General features: G+C 36.1%; 1 protein-coding gene across 5 annotated transcripts in view; it reads right to left on the bottom strand.

Moving 5' to 3' along the window:
• Positions 1-1,407: 1,407 nt before the first annotated feature.
• PIK3AP1 (phosphoinositide-3-kinase adaptor protein 1) overlaps positions 1,408-20,823 on the bottom strand; it is a 130,153-nt gene continuing 110,737 nt past the window's right edge. For 4 of the 5 annotated variants that reach the window (XM_074233243.1, XM_074233241.1, XM_074233244.1 and 1 more), the window contains 4 exons: positions 18,572-18,727; positions 12,164-12,234; positions 11,752-11,888; positions 1,408-1,796 (listed from right to left, as the gene is read on the bottom strand). In XM_074233243.1, coding sequence (XP_074089344.1) covers positions 1,739-1,796; positions 11,752-11,888; positions 12,164-12,234; positions 18,572-18,727 — 422 coding nt within the window. In that variant the 3' untranslated portion in view covers positions 1,408-1,738. Of the gene's footprint in view, positions 1,797-3,231; positions 3,292-11,751; positions 11,889-12,163; positions 12,235-18,571; positions 18,728-20,823 lie in introns of all 5 variants that reach the window. The other variant, XM_074233242.1, reaches the window with a different exon arrangement.

The raw sequence follows: 20,823 nt of genomic DNA, 5'->3' as shown, positions 1-20,823 counted from the left end.
GAGATTGCTAATCAAAAGGGAATTCTGATATGAAGCTAGTGACTTTGCACAGTCCTCCTTCATGCAATCCAATTCACTTGTTTTTTTTTTTTTTTTTTTTTTTTAGGTTTTTGCAAGGCAAATGGGGTTAAGTGGCTTGCCCAAGGCCACACAGCTAGGTAATTATTAAGTGTCTGAGACCGAATTTGAACCCAGGTACTCCTGACTCCAAGGCTGGTGCTTTATCCACTATGCCACCTAGCCACCCCTATCCAATTCACTTGTATGTCATATTCCTGACACCATGATCCTCTTTGAGAACAAAGGACAAATAATAACAACAATTCTGTTGGCTTCTAGAAATGTTGGGGGTGGGGTGGAATAGAAATACTGATTTGTATTCTCTGTTTAAACAAAATAAGATACTCAAATTTAACTATTGCAAGATGAACTGTATGACTGGGTGGATGGAGTAGGAGTATGCCAAACATGGCATTAAGAAGACAGGGATCCAGCTCCCCAGCTCCCCACGTCTTGTCATTTACTATTTGTGTGATCATGAATAAGTCTCTCCGAAACTTTGTTTCCTCCTCTGTTAAATAGAAATAATAATACTTGTAGTTGTTACCTCACAGGGGTTGTTGGGAGGCCCACAAGCTCTTGGCAAATACTAAAGTGGTATATAGTTGTCAGTTTTCATCACCATCATTATGAAAAAGCAAAAACTAAAATAAAAACCCTAATACTTTCAATATTTTTCCCATATAAAACAATCTCCCTTCTCCCACAGAAATTAATATCCTATCCTGCTCAAATCTAGTAACAGTGAAAACAAACAGAGAAACCCACACCAACTATGGGATCTCCTTTGCCCTCCCTGTCTTGAACATGCAGTACTAATGTATTCCCTTCTCTAGGACTCCAAGTATTGATTGGCATCTCTGCAGCTATGTGTGGGGCAGTGGATAAAGTGTTGGACCTGAAGTCCCAAAGACCTGAGTTCAAATCTGACCTCAAAAGTGTGACTCTTGGTACATTCTGTCTGCCTCAATTTTCTCATCTGTAAAATCAGGATAATAATAGCACCTACCTCCTGGACTTTGTTATGAAAACAAAATGAGACAATATTTGTAAAATATTTTGTGAACTTAAAGCTCTATATAAATGTTAGATACTACTACTACTACTACTACTACTACTACTACTACTACTACTACTATTTTAATTCCTAAAATTCTTGGTTCCTAGGTTCCCCAATAACTAAATGTTCACTGAACAGAGTTGTTTTTTTTTAAAAAGCACCATATTTAGATGCTCAAATCCCTGAAATTTATGTACAGAATCCTCTCACTTGCTGTAATTCTGGCTTGGCAACTCATTTTATGTTTCAGTATTCTGATGATGTATTAAAAGAACATGTCAGTAAAATAAATTTTAAAAACACATTTTTATGAATATTGTTAGGGTGTTTTTTTTGACCCCCTCCCTAATGAAAGGCATGTATTCCAATCAAGTCTTCTGTCTTCTAGGGAACAAGGGAATTTGTCACTTGGCTTGTTTAAGAGGAAATGAAGTTCTTGGCTTCCCAGTCCTTGGCAACTAAGGAGTCTCTTCTTCAGAGACTACCCAGTCCTACATCTTAAGGCCAGGAGAAATCTCAGTACAATCCAACATTAAGTCAGTGATGTTATCGTTAAGGAGCTGGAAATCACTTGCTTTTCTTCCAAAGTCCTGTTTAAAGAAAATGGTAGATGAAGAATCAGCGGCCTCTGGGTGGAACAGGTGGAGGAGGTTGGATGTTCTCTCTACTTGGAGGTCTGAAATGAAATGAGGAAAGCAGGTTGAAAAATCAATTAGATGGACTTCAAAGTTAAGATACATAATATGTTATCCAGTTTGCACAGAATGCAAAATATACACACATCCATTTTTTAAACTTCCTATAAGCAGAAGCACAAGAGTATATTTGGTTGTTAGTAGGTTTTTTTAATGACTTCAAAGAAAAGGACAACAAAGTCCCTGAAAAAGTTTTTATGTTAATTTTTGTTGTTTTGCAACTCTAATGGATGGGAGATCTGTTCAATAAATATGGAACAAGAACAACAAAGTAAAATATTTTAGCTTATAGCATGGCTAAAAGGATAGTTGAAAGAGAAAAATTGCCCAGAGGCAGAAGGTTCTTTTGAACCTCATCACTAACAAGAACTGAGTTAGAAGTGGGGAAGAGAAATAGAAAGATGCATAGACTAAGATCCTAGAGTGACTGCAAGCAATGTGAATCTTATACTTGGCCTCTTGCTTTTCTGTATTCACTTGGTTTTATTTTCATCTCCTGTTTTATGTGTGCCTGACCTTAGGGTCTCACATATTCCTATGTGCCTCTCAAAATGGCTGATCTGAGGTCAAGTATAATGAAAAATGTTGCATAGAAGCAGTTGGTGGCTGTTGACAACTTTAGTTTTTTTTTGGTGGGTTTTTCATTTATTAATGTTTATTTTCTAAGGATTGTTTACAAAAAAAACATCACATAATTTGATGGGTTCCCCCACTTTTTAAACCTATGTATATACTTATAAATTCTTTCTTTTGATTCATTGCCAACACTAACATTTCTAGAATTATTTTAAATAGCAATAGGGGAAAGGGGAATCTTTGTGTTCTATTTCTTCTGATTAGCTTGTCATCCTAATTTCATATCACTTTAAGTCTCATTTGCCATGCTTCCATTATTTTTGAATGACTGTGAATGATTTTCCAAACTTGAGTAAAACCCAAGTGACTATTACACATAAAGTCAGCTATTTGTCAATGGGCAGGTTTCCACATATGTGTTGTAACATGCATATTTAATTATGTTGGAAACCAGCCAACCATTGGAGAAAGGGAGTATAATCAGTCACTCCTTAATTATCACTCTCCTTCACATAATTGTTATGCTAGTTGGAAGAATTACTCAGCATATGCTTATTGAAGGCCTCCTTAGTGCAATTTTTTTAAGTGAGGAAAAGAAACTCACTAAGCAGTTTAGGAAAGATAGCTTTTGGTTTAGGTTATAGATTAGAAGCTTCAAGACATCCTAACAAAACCCATCATTGTCCAGTTCTTTGACTCCCGAAAATGGAGACCTTCATTGGGCTACATACTGAGTGAGTGAATTTTACATTGAAAAATCAGATTTTGTTTAAATAGTATAGTGTGCATTGTAGAATCAAGGGGAATGGGTACAAAAGAATTCTAGAACTAAGACAGTACCTGGAGGGTTACTTAATTCTGTCTTCTGCCTTCAAAAGAGAGGGCCATGTATTTTTTTCTCTTGAAGATTTCCAGAGAGACAGAAGATTTTGAAAAAATTATTACATATTGGATTGCCAGTGTATACATTTATTATGAGTTGAAATCTGCCCTGTTGGAAGGTAGCTACATTGATGTGATCATGAACTCATTTAAGTATTTATATGTCATACATACTTGCAAATAGATTTGACACATTTGCAAGTACTTTTAAAAATAATCTTATTTTTAATCTTTTCCCCCCCTTCCCATTTCTCCTCCCAGTTTCATAATTGTTTTTATTAAATCTGATAACCAAAAATTTTTCTGATTATTTTGCACACTTATATGAAATCTCTGATTTTGGTGCTAAGATCATAAAACCTGTTCTTTTTCATTTTTCTTTACCTTTTAACAAGATTCCATAAATTCTGTGTGGCTATATAGCTCATTAGTTTGCCAACTCTATCTTTCTGATTTGTTGCTCAGTCATTTCAGCTGTGTCTGACTCTTCATGGTCACATTTGGGAATTTCTCAGCAATGATACTGGAGTGATTTGCCATTTCTTTCTCCAACTCATTTTACAGATGAGAAAACTGAGGCAAATAAGATTAAGTGCCTTGCCCAAGCTGAATTTGCACTCAGGCCATCCTGACTCTAGGACCAGTGCTCTACCCCATTGTACCTCCCAGTTGCCCCAATGTTTCTATTCCCCTTGTCAAGTAGCCTCAGAATTCTTTAATAATTGCATATATGGAAGTCTCCTTTTTCTCTTCTTGGCCAGATGCCTTCTATTCTAATTCCAGAAGCCTATATAAACCTTAACCAGTAGCACATTCTGTAATAAATGACCTATAGTTTATACACTATCTCAGAAAGCTATGTAACTAAAAGCATTAAATCGATGGAAAGTTGATGGCTGAAACTGAGCAAACAATCACTTTTCATTTTAATATTTTAAAAAGTATGCTTAATTACAAGATGATATGACAGAATTATTAGCCTAGTTTTAAACCCTGCAGAATATAAAATGCTGAAATTACAAATTACTTTTTGCATTTTTATAGTGCTTTGATAGTTAAAGAATGCTTTACATATGTTATCTCGTTTGACATGAATAAATCTTTACACTTAACATTACATAACACATTAGGTTGTGTGGCTTAATGGTTATAATGCTGGGCTGAAAGTTGAAGAATTGGGTTCTAGGCCAGCTCTGCCACAGATTAGCTCATTGACCTTTGTTGAGTCATTACACTTTACTTGGGAAGTCTCTTTATCTGTAGACTAAAGAGAAATAGGATTCCTAGTTTTAACATTATAATTCCATTTATTTACAAAGGCAGTATACTTGAGTGGAAATGTTACTCTGTCACGTTGGTTAAGTTTCTTAACCTTCCCAAGAGCAGTTTAGATTAGATCAGTGGCATCAAGCTCCAATAGAAATGGGTCCCTAGAGACCACAAATTGACTCAGAAAAACTACAAATTAATATTATCCGTGTTGAACCTTATTTTTTATTTTGTTCAACATTTCTCAATTACATTTTCATTAATTAATTTTAATTTGGGCTGCACTGGGAAGTTTTGTGTGTGGCTTACCCTAAAATTAGCACCTGTGGAAGAGATGACAGCTAGCTCAAAATCTCAGATCCTTTGTTAGCTATTCATTTGACTCATCTGGATAATCTGGCTCTTCCACCTAAAAGCTGCTGTTAGTCTTTGAAGAAGCCCCTCTGGAGCTTGAGAAAGAAGAAGATTCTCAAATTTCAGGACTGCCTGACCCTCCAAAATCTCTGGGCAAGACCCTATGTCTCCCAAGTATCTCTATGGGGGAAGATACCAGAAGATAGGAGAGAGGTGTTTAGAGGAAGGTGGGAGGTACTAAATACAGACCAGTTACTACAGTTGTGCTTTGGGGCTATTTCCTCTCTTCCTTCTAGGGATCAAGTAGAAAGAAATTCCTCCTTTCATTAAATGGGCCTCAAAGTGAGAAATACTCTTCCCTACCCCCAAACAGATACACACATGTTCTCCTGTCATGGAAAGCCAGGAGCATGAGAATAGAATGACAGCTTCTCCATCCTAGGATCCAAACCTCTTGTCTGCCTTAGACCTACTACCTCCAAAGGAATGCCATACCTCCTGCCACCCCCTCCAGGAGGAGAGATAAAGTCCTGTTTGGCTTTTTTTTTTTCAGTACTTGCCATCTTTCCTCACACAGCAGGCACATAATAAATGTTTGCATAACAATTGACTTTTCCTTAGGTTTCTACCATAGGAAATGGAAATTCCTTTCCATGGAATTTATTTTCATTTTCCAACTTCTGTTTTACAAATATGGCCCCAAAAAAATATTTGTCAAGAATTGTCCTTCATAGCATCTCTGAAAATGCTGCGTGGGGTTGGGAAGGGAGACTTGTCATCAAGAGAGAGTCAGCTTGGACACTTACTATGATCTTTATTTAACAAGTTACCACCTCCCTGGTGGTAATTCCACTTCACTATCTGGAATAATAAGTGTAATAATAAGTGTACTACATACCTCACAGGGAAAAGCATTTTGTAAACTTTAATAATGATTCATATACATATGCAATAGTATTGTAGTCTTTTTATTATAGTTCTTTGCTATCTTTTTTATCCCTTTCAGTGACTTTACAGTTTCCTGTGTAAATTGTGCTTATCATAGGCACACTAAAATTTTTAAATAATTAACTTTTTATCAAATGGCTTATCCTTCATTCTCTTTGTAGTTTAAGAAAAATATTCTTCTTAGTACTCTCCAATTTCCTTTGGATTTTTTGGCTCCAATTTCTTTATATCTCTCAACCTAGACATAATTTTCTTTTTAAAAAATGTTTATTGATATCTTTGGTTTCTATAAGGTCTTTATTTCCAAACATTTCTCTCCCCTCTTCTTCTCTATGTACATAATTTTCTAAGTCTCTATATAATTTATAATACATAAGAGAGATTGTTTCCCTTTTCTTTCTTTTTAAGACAACATAGTATCACGTTGGTATTTTCTTCCATTGATGGCATTACAATTGCCACAATCAAAGGGAGCTCAAGGATCAAATAAAGAACCTTTTTCCTGCTATACTTGGAGCTATATATTCTGCATATTAAGTCAGAATTTTTTGCACCTAAATTTACAACTGTAGTATTAGATCACTACTAATTTAGAATAATGCCTGTATTTTCCCTAGACAAATTTAGATAGGAACCATCCATATAAAACTTCATAATCAATGCATCAGGATGGGAGAAGAAACTCTCTAACCCTATTAATGTGACCTAAGTCTGACAAACTGAGAAGTGTCAAACTTAGGGACAAGCTTGAGTGTCATTTCCTCTGTTATTACTATGCATCCAGAACATGTCAGTATTATTGCACTTTTATAGTCTATTTTTTATCATATTTATTTATCTCCCTTGCTACATTATAAGTTCCATGAGTTCAGGGATAATGTCTCATTCTTCTTTGTATCATTCACAGAACCCTGCATATAGTTGATGTTTAATAAATATTTGAATTTGGCTTGGAAAATATTGAAAATATGGGTTGTTAATGGGAACTATGGAGTTCCCAAGAGATTGCTAACATTAAGAACTCTCTAATTGAGCTAAACAGTATACCAGCTCTTGCAGTTCATCATTTATAGCTGGTAGCATATATAGCTGCGCTCTAATCTACATTTGAAAAATTCCCTAAAACTCTATTGTCTTGGGTGGCTAGGTGGCATAGTGGATAAAGCACTGGCCTTGGAGTCAAGAGTACCTGGGTTCAAATCCGGTCTCAGACACTTAATAATTAGCTAGCTGTTATTTGGAACTATGCCCAAATGGCAACAAAAATGTTCATACCCTTTGACCCAGCAATACCACTACTGGGTCTATACCCTGAAGAGATGAGGAAAAAGGGTAAAAACATTACTTGTACAAAAATATTTATAGCAGCCCTGTTTGTGGTGGCAAAGAATTGGAAATCCAGTAAATGTCCTTCAATTGGGGAATGGTTTAGCAAACTGTGGTATATGTATGTCATGGAACATTATTGTTCTATTAGAAACCAGGAGGGATGGGATTTCAGGGAAACCTGGAGGGATTTGCATGAACTGATGCTGAGTGAGATGAGCAGAACCAGAAAAACACTGTACACCCTAACAGCAACATGGGAGTGATGTTCAACATTGAAGGACTTGCTCATTCCATCAGCACAACAATTGGGAACAGGCTGTCTGCAAAGGAGAGTAACATCTGTATCCAGATAAGGAGCTGCGGAGTTTGAACAAAGTACAAGGACTATTCCCTTTAATTCGGGGAAAAAAAAACCCAGATGTCTTATTGTTTGATCTGGTTACCTCTGAGAATTCTGTTCTCTTTAAGGATATGATTTCTCTCTCATCACACCCAATTTGGATAAAGGTACAACATGGAAACAAAGTAAAGACTGACGGAGTGCTATCTGTGGGGTGGGGGTGGGGGGAGGGAAGCAAGATTGGGGGAAAACTGTAAAACTCAAATAATATCTTTAATAAAAATTTAAAAAAATAATTAAAAAAATAATTACCTACCTGTGTGGCCTTGGGCAAGCCACTTAACCCCATTTGCCTTGCAAAAACCAAAATAAATAAATAAATAAATAAATAAATAAAATAAAAAAACTCTATTGTCGTGTTAGATTTTGTTTCTTAGCCTTAGGAAATCAATCAGTAAGCATCTTAAAATTTCTTGGGAGATTGTGTCTCCCTCCCTCACCCATATTGGAAGTTTAAAAGCCATTCATGGGAGCTATTCTACTGTGGATTATCATGGAAGATTTGATCTATTCTCTTCTAGGTCTGGGCCAGGTCATCCCTCCTTGGATAGCCTGCTGGCTGATCTTCCCTCTCCCAGGGATTTATCATATTGGCACCAGACTTAGTTTGGATTCTCAAAAAACAGCCTTAACTACAGCTCAGATCTCCCAAGCTTCTGCAAAAGCCACTAAGCCAAGCCTTCTAAAAGGCTGAGATGAAGGCTACTACATTTGTCCAACATTTACTATATGCAAAGCCTGGGCATACAAAGAAAGGCAAAACCAAAATAGTCCTTGTCCTCAAGAAGCTTACATGCTAATGGGAAAGATCCTTAAGAGAGCAGCAGTGCTGCTGAGAACAACTTAAACATAAATAATTATGCCTTTTATTTACATAGAGCTTTATATTCTCAGAAATAATGCAATGTACATTATCTCAATTCATCCTCATTTCAACCAGGGGAATATGCAGCACTTCTATTTTAAACTTTAGCTTACAAATAAGGAACTTGAGAAATAAAGTGATTCTTATCAAAGTCACCTAATAAATATAAAATATCATCAATTCTTCATAACACATTGTTTCACATGAACCTGTTAACTGGGGAACTTAATATTTATATTGTTTCTATAAAATTTATTTAAAATAAATTATATTATGTTAAAAGAAAGACATTTTAATAATAATAATGGTTCCCATTTCTATTGAATATTAAGGCCAAAAAAGGACCTCAAAAACCCTCTAGGTCAATTCTCTCATTGCACAGATAAGGAAACTGAGGCCCAATCCATTTAGATGAATTGCCCAAGGTCACAAAAGTAGTGAGGAATCATTTGAACTCAGCACAATAATTCCAAATCCAGTGCTCGTCCTAAAGTTGGGGAAATGTTAAGAGAAATACATTTTAAAATTGATCTATTCTCTCTGTTTATGTAGCTTACATTAATACTAACATTATTCAAGCTATGAGATGAGGTCAGTGAACTTTTAGGAAAGTGTCTTACCTCTCCCTGGCAAAGACTTAAGTAAATCCCAGGCCCAAAAGTCCCTATCAACAAAACAATAGATCCCTCCCTTAGTCTGAAAGAATTAAGTATTTGATTTACAACCCCCCCATCTTCATATTAGGAGGACAGGAGTTCAAATCTACCTCAACATTTGATACTAGCTGAGAGACCTTGGGCAAGTCACTTAACCCTGACTATCTCGCATCCAGGGCTGTCTCCAAGTTGTCCTGATTCATATCTAGATATTGGACTCAGATGGCTCTGGAGGAGGGGAGGCTGGTGACCTAGCACAGCCTCCCTTCACTTACATCCAATTCACATATTTGTCATGACATCACCTTCCTGATTGTCATGATATTCTTCAAGAATGAAGGACAAGCATCATCATCATTACCTCATCTCTGCTCTCTTGAGTTACTGACCCTATCAACATGGACCTAAATTACCTCACCTCTGACCCACCCCTACCAACATCTCTCTGTCTTCCTTAAAAGCTCGCTCATTCCTTATGAATTGTTTCTCTGGCTTTGGAGGGCAGCCTGCTCTGGTGGGGGAAGAGTGCTCCCCCAAGCCCTTTGCTCATCTTTCCTACTTCTACCCTGCTTGCTTCCTTACTACTCAACCCTTCCTGGTGGCTTTGGATGTTTAGGTTTTCCTGCCTGCCCCTTCGGCTCTTTCCCTTTAGCTCACAGCTGCTTTGTGATCAGTGGTTTCCTGCCTTCACTTCAGTCTTTCTTTCCCTTAGCAAGTTGTGAACTTTTTGTAGTAAAATAAACTTTTGAGCAACCTGTGAATTAAAGTCTAAGTCTTTCTTAACTCCCTGAGTCAGAGCATTGGTGATTTTGTCACCAAACAAATCATGGCTGTGCCTCTCCCCAGTAACACTCCTATTGAACAAAACTGCCTCTCTAGCCCTGTAAAGTTGTTCATCGTACTTCCCTATGCCTTATGACATCTAACTTCATTTTTCTTTCTCATTATGATATCCAATCTGTCCATCCTTCATTACTTTACCATGCCACTTTGTATTCCAAGAGTATAGTTGGCACACTGTTGTTTTTGTTCAGTGATGTCTAACTCTTTGTGACCTCCCAGACCATACTGGCCTTGGGGTTTTCTTGGCAATGATATTGTGGTGGTTTGTCACTTCTTTCTTTAGTGGATTAAGGCAAATAGAGGTTAAGTGACTTGCCCAGAGGAAAACCTAAATCTAAAGCCTGTCTTCAATGGGCGTTGAGAGAGAGCATAGATTGATAAATGAAATGATAGGACATGAATGGATCTTTCCCAGATTACCAGATTAATTAGGCACAGAGCAGGATCCAGAACCAGGATACAGCAATTTCACTGATCAGAAAGACACATGAATTAAAAACCTCATGAATTTTTTTCATTTATAACCATGATGATATGTAACTCCAAAGCTCTTGAAAAAGTTTGGGAAATTTTGGCGGAAAAAAGCTTGAATTTATTAAATAACAATTAGTCACAAATGCCAGCTTCTGCTCATCTAGAAGACACCACAAAGATACAACTACTATCTCCCAAATAGGGACTCTAAACAGAGCTGGAGGAAGCTACCTTTCTCTCTGGAAGTTACTTTTGAATGGAAACTTAAAGACCCCAAATAAAAATGATTTTCTGAACAATGTATACAATAACTACAACAATAGTAACAGAATACTGAACATTATGCAATTATAGCAACTTGCCCTGAGGCAGTGGCAAGCAAGGCACATGTTATTTCTTTAATTGAAAAGGTAGAATATGATGGAAATAGAATTTTGCTCATCATTGTGTTAATTAGCTTTGCCAAACATTTTTTTTAGGTTTTTTTGCAAGGCAAATGGGGTTAAGTGGCTTGCCCAAGGCCACACAGCTAGGTAATTATTAAGTGTTTGAGATAAGATTTGAACCCAGGTACTCCTGACTCCAAGGCTGGTGCTTTATCCACTGCACCACCTAGCCGCCCCTCCCAAACAACATTTTTTGTTTGATTTTTGTTACAAAATAAAACTTGCTGGGGAGGAGGAGTCAAGGGATATTTCCAGAAATGATGATGATAGGGAAAAATTTTATTTAAAAAAAATAAAGAAATAATAAAAAAAAAGTGACTTGCTTAGGGCTCCTACAACTAGGAAAAGTCTGAGGGCATATTTGAACTCAGGTCTTTCTGACTCTAGGCCTAGCACTTTATCTGCTGAGCCATACATGAGCCCATAATGACTACTGATTGACTGGTACATACCAAATGCTCCCAAATGTTTGTTAAATCTCCTCTGAACAACTGTGGCATAGAGCAATTTTTATTAATATAGCAAGACTATAAAATGAAATTCAGAGAAAGTAAATTACTTGCCCACTGTCACTATTTAGTGACTGTCAGAATCTAACTTGGATCTCTTGCCTTCAAGTTCTCATTTTTTTTTCCACTAGTCTAATCTTATAATAAATGATTACATTATACTTAAGATTCCACCATTTAACAGGGTGCTTATCAAAGAGGTCACCCTTGTGTCACAAAACAAGTAAAGACATTTAATAAAGCATCCGTTCAAATGAGATTATGTTGGTAAAGCATGAAGGCATGAAATAATGCTGATTCCCTCCCCTCCATTTAAATCTAGTCTCATGGAATGCAAACTCTATTCCCTCAGCTGAGACACACTGAGTGTTCTGGCACAGCTTACCTGTGAGAGGCTGCTCGAGGAGGTATTCTGGGAGGCCTTTCAAGGGACTTGAAGGGGGCTCTCTCTGCATACTGGGGACCTGGGCTACGGCTTCTGCTAACTTCCGGGCTTTTGTTAACTTCTGGGAATTCATTGTCCTTTAGCAAGGAAAATCAGGAGGAAGAAAGGGAGAAAAAAATAAATTTAAGTTACTCCTGTAGGATAATAAGGGCCAATAAGCAGGAGTTTATGGAAGACTTGGTCAGCTGCTTCACACAGACATTCACACAGGCATACAAGACTATCATGTCTTCCAATTTCAAGATAAAATTAAAAAAAAAATTCATTAAATAAAACTGTTCTTTTAAGGAAACAGAATTTTAAATCATCCTCAGACAAAAATTTTACAAGGGAGGATTGGTCCCAGTCTTACCTCATTGTCACCTTCCATCCCACTGCTTACACTGAGGATGCTTCGGGTGCTGGAACGGTTACTATTGCTACCTAGTTGATGGAAAGAAAAAACCAGTTGAACCTGATGTAGAATCACATACATTAGAAGTAAATCAAATATTTGCCTATAACTGAGGTACTTTTTTTTGTTGTTTCTAAAAAGAGTGTGTGTGTGTGTGTGTGTGTGTGTGTGTGTGTGTTTATACACATGGTTTATAACCAAATTGACAACTTTATTTTGAAGCTTTATTTTTGCATACTTCCAGCTTAAAGCTATATGACTCAAATGCCCCCTCCTCATCCTATTTATGATCACTTGTAATTGAGGGCCCTCAGCTATTCACTAACATTTCTGCATCTGAAAAATATTAGTTGAAATTGAAAAATATGGAAAAGAAGCAAATAAAATAATATTGATATTATTTTGTCAAAGACATTACATCTTTTTTGAAAAAGTAAATGGAAAATAGCATGGAGTTTGAGCTTTTAAGTATTATTTCAATGTCTGTTTTTGTTTATGAGTACTAATACATAGGGCAGCAAGATGATCCAATGGATGGAGCGTCAGACCTGAAGTCAGAAAGCCTCATCTTGCTGAGACCTCTCAGATACTTACAAGTTGTATAACCCTGGACAAATCACTTGACCCTTTGCCTCAGTTTCCTCATCTGTAAAATGAGCTGGAGAAAGAAATGGCAAACCACTCCAGTATCTTTGCCAAGAACATCCCAAATGAGATCATGAAGAGTCAGACTGAACAATAAACACTTGCTACCTGCAGGAAAAATCATTTTATACCTGTAGCTCTATAAAATGAGGAGCTGAGACCAAATAATTTCCTTCCTGCTTTAAATTCTCAAATTCGTAATTTGGAATAAGGCATATATAGCGTTTTATCTGTCCCAATGTAAGGCTTGCCTTTAAGGAATGTCCTACTATACAGAGGTCAAATCTCATTATAGTGAACTTCAAAAAATTGTTCAAATTCTTGTTCTGTACTAGAATTTTGTTGTACCAAATATAATACAAATAAATGGGTCATTCACTAAGGTCTGGAAGACCTTTCTTTTTCCTTTCTTTCTTTTATATGGAGATTAGTTAAAACCATATAGAATTTGCAATTATGTTTCTATAGATCCCAAACTATAATAATAATACCTGACTTAGAATATTTAAACATATACATATGTATGTCTATGCATGCAATTATCTACCTTTTCAGTCATTTCTGACTCTTAATGAACACACAGATCATTCTGTCTGTGAAGTTTTCTTGCCAAAGATACTGGAGTGGTTTTGTCATTTTGTCATTTGACATTAAGGCAAACAGAGGTTAAGTAGACTTGTCCAAGGTTACACAGCTATTAAGTGTGAGACTGAATTTTAACTCAGATCTTTCTGACTTCAGACCCAGAGTTCTAACCATTGTGCAATCTAGATATTTCCTACATATAGCCAATTCAATAACAATGTGGGCACTTCAAGATTAAAAAAGCATTCTACATCAACTCATTTAATCTTCACAACAACTGTATGAGATATCTATTTATTATGCACAGATACAATTAGATTCTTTTTTATAGAACTGAGAGAGATTATGAACTGGCCTGTGGTCACACAGCTTGTGATTTTAAATCTTGTGTTCTTTCTAATATACTAGATTGCCCCTCAAGTTAAAGAGTGTAAAGGTAGTAATGATAATGATGATAATAATAATGATAACCTTCACTGTTGATTTTTTGGGGCGTTTTTGAAAGGCAATGGGGTTAAGTGACTAGTCCAAGGTCATATAGGTGATTATTAAATGTCTGAGGTCAGATTTGAACTCAGGTCTTCCCGACTCCAGGACCAGTGTTCTATCTACTGCACCACCTAGCTGCTCCCAACTTTCATTGCTGACTGACCATTGGGTATATGCCTAGTATTGGTTTTTCTTTTTTAATTAAATTATTTTCAATCACCACCAATTCCTCCTTCTCACTCTCCTTCTGCCAAACACCTTGTTGCAAACATGTATAGTGAAGTAAAACAAATTCCCTTGTTTTGAAAAGTCTCCACATGTGCTTGAATATATCATCTTCCTACTGGGGGTGGGTAGCATGTTTTATCATAAATTCTCCAGAATTGTGGTTGGTCATTATGTCAATCAGAGTTTATAAGTCTTTTAATGTTGTTCTTTACAATATTGTTGTTAAGATAAAGTGATCTCTTGGTTCTATTCACTTCACTTTTCATTAATTCACATGTCTTCCTAGGTTTTTCTGAAATGATCTCCTTTATAATTTCTTATGTCACAATATTATTCCATCATATGTATATACTATAACTTGTTCAGCAGTTCTTCAATTGATGGGTATTCCTGTCAGTCTCTAATTGTTTGCTACTCCAAAAAAGAGTTGCTATAAATATTTTATAAATATTTTGTCAATCTTTAGAGTTTGCTTTGCTTAGGACGAATCCCTTCCTTATTATACCCTCCCTCTTCTTCCTTTTTTCTCTTCTCTCCTTACTTCTTGTTTCTCTCTTGAATGAAATATATTTCTGTACCCTACAGTGTATATTCTTCACCCTTTTAACCAATTCAGATGAGAGTAAGGTGCAAGGGTTGCTTGCTCCCATGACCTCTTCCAATTTTTTAATATAGTCAAGGTTATATTTTCCTCATCTTTCCTCTCTCTTTTCCTCCCTAGTATATTCCTCCTTTTATCCCTTTTCATTCTTCTAAGATAATCACAAGATGATAGAACTAATCCCTACCCTGTGATTAATTACTAATTACTAATAGACTCCACAACCCTGGATGACGATAGGATTGAGGTGATGCATCTATCATCTCTCCATATTAGAAAGCAGACAGTTATTTAGCCCCTTATGACTGTTTGCTCATGTTCACCTTTTTATGTTTCCCTTGATTTTCATATTTGCATTTCAAAGTTTCGATGCAGCTCTGGGTTTTTGATTAGGAATGCTTGTAAATCTACCATTTCAATAAAAGTTTATTTTTTTTAACCCTATAGGACTCAGTTTTGCTAGTTAATTTTTTTCTTGATTATAAATCTATATCTTTTGTCTCTGGCAAATTATATTCCAAGCTCTATGATTCTTTATAGTGGTAACTGCTAAACTGTTTGAAAACTTAACCATAGTTCCTCAGTACTTAAATTATTTCTTTCAGGAGTTTTTCAGCTTTTTTTCAGGCTCTTTAATCTGAAAGTTCTGGATTTTGGCTATAGAATCCCTGGGAGTATTCATTTTGAGGTTTCTTCCTGGAGTTGAGTGATGGTTTCTTTCTATTTCTATTTTGCTCTCCAATTCTGAGAGAGCTGGACAATTTTCTTTCATGGTTTTTTCTATGAAACAGTTTATATCTTATATTATTCAGTTTTTTGACCTCATTTTAATGTTCTTTATTTTCTCATGGAATATTTATCTTCTGTACGTTCCATTTCTAATTTTCAAAGAATTCAGTATTAGGTTAATATTTTGAACCTCTTGTTCTAAGCTGTTAATTCCATTTTCAATTCTATCTTCTGCAGTTCTAATTTTTTCCATTTTCCCCCTTTAGTAGTCTCATTTACTAAAATAATATTATACTACAAAAAAAAAAACCTTCATCTCTTCTAGGAATCTGAGTTGAACTTGTGTCCAAACTATTTTTTTAAGGCTTTTCTTGTAGATGCTTTGGAATCATTCTCTTCTTCTGGGTTTGTCTTCAATGTCTCTGTCACCATGGTATTTTTATATGGTGGGATTCTTGAATTGTCTGCTCCTTCTTTCAGTTTACTTCCTGATTCTATCCTTTCTCTGTAACAGAATCTTCTGTAGCTGCTTTCCTAGGTACAGCCCCTCCCCAGAGTCTGCAGACCTCTCTTCCTGGTCTTTAACTTTGCCTATCTGAGCTGGAAAAAAATGACTCACTAAGATTTTTTTTTCCCCTTCTTGGATTTCCTGGTCAGGGCTTGGTCTGACTAGTTTATAGATCTATGTTATATGGTTGTTGAGGCAGAGCTCAGCTGTAATGCTTGCTGCTTGCTACCAGACTAGCCCTTCAATAGGAGTAATGAGCTTATCAAATTCTCTTTACTAATAGACTTTGTGTCTTGTTCACGGGACAGCTAACTAGAACTAATTGTTCTTTTCATTTTTGTTTTTGTGAACTTTTAAAAAATCATCAACAAATGCAAGTATCTAATATACAAAGGACAAAAAAGAGGCATCTATATGAAACTATGAACTAATATTACAAACAATTTGTTTTTTAAAAGTGCATTTTAAATTTGATAAACAAAACTGCCTCATTTGTGTTGCTTTCCATTTCTTTCCTCTGTGCAATTAAAAAAAAATCTTTCACTGATATCTTTTCTTTATCCTAAATTTTATTTTCTTTTAATGAAAATAAGTTTTCATTTTCTTAACTTGAACCCAGGTTCTTGATGACTCAAAGCCCAGTCTTCTATCCACTGGCACAACTGGATTAAATCATGTATGCAAGACATTTGCACACAGAATGTTCATAATGACAGCTAAGTCAGATGTTGTATTGGAATGGTAGAAAAAACGCTGGTCTAGGAATTAGAAGATCTAGGTATTAGTGCTGAATGTGAATCTAACTTGTGCAATTTAGGACAAATACATGACCTCTCTGGTTCTAAGATGCCTGATCTCCAAAGGGAGAACTTGAACTACACCAGTGATATCAAAATCAAATAAAAACCAAGGGCTCCTTGCCTGCCTGCCTAAATTGACTTAGAAAATCATATGTTAACATTATCTATGTACTATTGTATTTTTATTTACTTTGTTAACTATCTCCTAATTGTTTTACATAATTGAATGTATATAACCTACATCAGGAGGGAGCAGGTAAGGGAAGGAAAGAAAAAATTTGGAACTTAAAATTTAAAAAAACTCAATGTTAAAAATTGTCTTTACATATAACTGTAAAAAATGAAATCAAAGTTAAAAATTGTCTTTATACATAATTTGGGGAGGAAATAAATATTTAAAAAATGTTTAAAGTATTTCCCAAATACATTTTCATGTGGTTCTCTTGCATTGCTCTGAACCTGAAGACCCACAGAGGTTCTTTCCATCTTGGATACTAGTTTCACAATATTCCCTCAGGTACCCTGAGCTATACCATTTTTTTAATACTTGTGATTTTCCAGAGGAGTAATTTAACATGTTAGCTATTGAAATTTATGACTGTCTAGTTCCCTTCTAACTCTTTTATCATTTTCTGATGAAGGGCATAAAGTTTATTGATGAAGAGTGAGCATAATCAGAAACATTTGTGAGGTTAGTAAATCAGGAGTCAGCTCACAGTCTCACTAGGTGGACTAATAAAGGCAATAACTCTTGTCTGCATAAGGCTATGAGTTGCCTTGATATAAGTTGATATAAGTATCAGAGACTTATATTCAAGTTTTTGTCAAAAATAAGTTTCTTCATTCATCTCTGCACTAATCTAAAAAGTTATTATTCTTGAAGTTCATACCTTGCTTTAGTTTGTCTTAAATCTAGCTTTATTCAGACCACTCTTACATCCAAAGCTTAGAGTTTGCCATCTCTAAAATGAAAAATGTCAATGTTGTGGAGGGGAGAGATCAAAGAAATAAACTAATGTTGTTTTGAGTATTTATTTGATTTTTTTGATACAGATTTGTGATTTTCCCAGTGAAGAGGAAAAACTATTGTGGAAATTTCCTTCTCTAATGTAGATGGACAACTCATCTATAGCTTGTAATTTCAACCAACTGATATTTCAGACAAGACATGTTCCTGATTCCAAAGCTGGCCTTTTATCCAAAATGCTACATTACTTTTCCACAGATACCATATTGGTCCAGAGATAGGTCACACTCTTAAAATGAAATTTCTTCAAAATAATTATATATGTACACTTAAAAATAATTTGTACTCAAAAGATATATTTTATATGATTTGGGTACTTTTGGGGTCTTTTATTTCAAATAAAGATTGTTTTATTTATTTTTGTCATCAATGTTCTCCGTCACTTCAAATATCCTTTCTCTCAGGTTTATACAAGTCAGCTTATGGGTAAACATCCAGCCAATCCTGATCAAATGTAATGTATGCAAAATGGGAAAGATAATATTAAGTATTCAAGATACCCACTTCTTAGACTTGGAAGAAGAAAAGGAAGGAATTTTGAACCCCCACACTCATCCATGACCTGACATGCTGCAGATGCTTATTACCTATGTGACCCTGAGTGACCCTAACTCCCATTTCTTCCTTTGAAAAATGAGGGGGGTCAGACTAGACACTCTCTGAGCTCCCTTCCAGATGGTCTCAAATGGATGCTGGACTCCCATGTATGCCTATCCGGCTCTATCCTCATCCCTACCCTGCTCCCCCCACTTACTTGATGTACTTGAAGTGCTTTCTGTTTTCCAGTCACCCCGGCGTAATGTATTTTTTGGTGGCAAGATGCTCTTCCTGGGGCCAGTTTCATAGATTCCATACTCTATTTTTCCAGGGAGTTGCTGAGAATGTCTAATAGGAACTGTGATCTCTAAGTCTGAATCAGAAAGGAAAAGGGAGAATATTAAGCAAGAATCCCAAATATCGATCCCAAATAACAAGCACTTGTTATGTATCTATTATTTGTCAGGCACTGGGGCTATGAGGACAAAAATAGGGAACATTCCCTGTCCTTAAGGAAATGCCATTCTGTAAGGGAGTTTACATTCTATCAAATTCATTCTGTTCACCAGAGTCAGTAAAAGGGAAAGGGAATATACATTTATTAAATGCCTAGGATGTGCCAGCTGCTATGCTAATTACTTTACAAACATTATCTCATTTGATCCTCACAACAACCCTGGGAGGCAAGTGCTGTTATAGTTTTATAGGGAGGAAGTTAAGAGATTTGCCCAGGGTCATACAGCTAGTAAGGTATGAACCCAGGTCTTCCCAAGTCCCAGAGTTCTATCTACTGTACTATCAAGCTGCTTCCCTGAAAAAGAACAAGAACAAGAACATGAAGAACAAGAAAAGGAGAAGAAAAGGAGGAGGAAAGAAGAATGAGGAGGAAAAAGAGCCCAAACTCTTGGCTTTCTAGAGACTACCTGTCTCACTTGATCCTGAAATGGGCAGTGAAGGTTGGAAGAGGTGACTCTGGAAAGAGGATAAGCACCTCAGCTATAAATGGACTTAACATCATCTTCTACTTACAGTATGTACTTAGAAGTACTAAGTACTAAGTACAGTATGTATTTAGAAGATTTCTAGATTTCTGGGAAGAGCAATGCAGAAGGGAATGGGCACCCACCTCTGAAATACAACCATGCTTTTAATTCCCTCTAGGGAAATCTTAAATCCTTGCAGAGGAAGACCAACACTATATGGTCTTCCTTTTTTTTTTATCATAATCCAAGAGGGGCTGAAGCACCATGAAGCAGGAATTTTTAATCTGGGGTCTGCAAACTTCTTTTCTTCTTCTTTTTTTTTTGCAAGGCAATGGGGTTAAGGGACTTGCCCAGGATCACACAGCTAGGTAAGTGTTTGAGGTCAAATTTGAACTCAGTCCTCCTCATTCCAGGGCAGGTGCTCTATCTACTGCACCACCTAGCTGCCCCCACCACAAGCTTAATATCTACACTATTTGATAAGTATAAGTCATTATAATTGGACATAATTTCTCCTGCTTTAGTTTTTCAGTCTATGTCCTGCAGAAATTAATGTTATTATGAGATGGGATCCTTAGGATCCATCAGGGTGCCAGAGTGACAAAATGTAAGTTAAGAACACCTGCCTTAGACTCAGAAACTTTTTGAAAACAATTATAAAACACTTCTCACACAAATTAAATCAGATTTAAATAACTGGGCAAACATCAACTGCTCATGGATAGATTGAGCTACTACAATAAAAATGACAATTCTACCAAAACTAAACTACCTGTTTAGTGCCCTACCAATCAAAATTCCAAAAAAATTACTTTAATGAGTTAGAAAAAGTTGTAAGTAAATTCATATGGAGAAATAAAAAGTTGGGGGCGGTTAGGTGGTACAGTGGATAGAGCACTGGCCCTGGAGTCAAGAGTACCCGAGTTCAAATCCGGCCTCAGACACTTAATAATTACCTGTGTGTCCTTGGGCAAGCCACTTAACCCCACTGCCTAGCAAAAACTAAAGAGAGAGAGAGAGAGAGAGAGTCAAGAATTTCCAGGGATTTAATGAAAAAAAAAGTGTAAAAGAAGGGGGGCTTAACCCTACCCAATCTAAAATTATATTATAAAGCATCAGTCATCAAAACTGTCTGGTATTGGCTAAGAAACAGAGTGGTGGACCAGTGGAATAGACTAGGTGCAATAGCAGGAAATGATTATAGTAATCTGCTGTTTGATAAACCTAAAGAGTCCAGCTATTGGGATAAAAACTCTCTTTGATAAAAAACTGCTGGGGAAAATTGGAAGTTAGTATGGAAGAAACTTAGATTAGCCCAACACCTCACACTCTATACCAAGATAAGATCCAAATGGAACCAGGATTTAGACATAAAAAAAATACTATAAGCAAATGAGAAGATCAAGGACTAGTTTACCTGTCAGATCTATGGAAAGGGGAGCAGTTTATGACTAAGGAAGAGATAGAGAACATCACTAAAAAAACA

The sequence above is a fragment of the Macrotis lagotis genome, chromosome 4 (genome assembly GCF_037893015.1).
Source record: "Macrotis lagotis isolate mMagLag1 chromosome 4, bilby.v1.9.chrom.fasta, whole genome shotgun sequence".
NCBI classification, from domain to species: Eukaryota; Metazoa; Chordata; class Mammalia; order Peramelemorphia; family Peramelidae; genus Macrotis; species Macrotis lagotis.
Note: the sequence above shows the minus strand (reverse complement) of the source record. Positions and strands in the feature narration are given on the sequence as shown.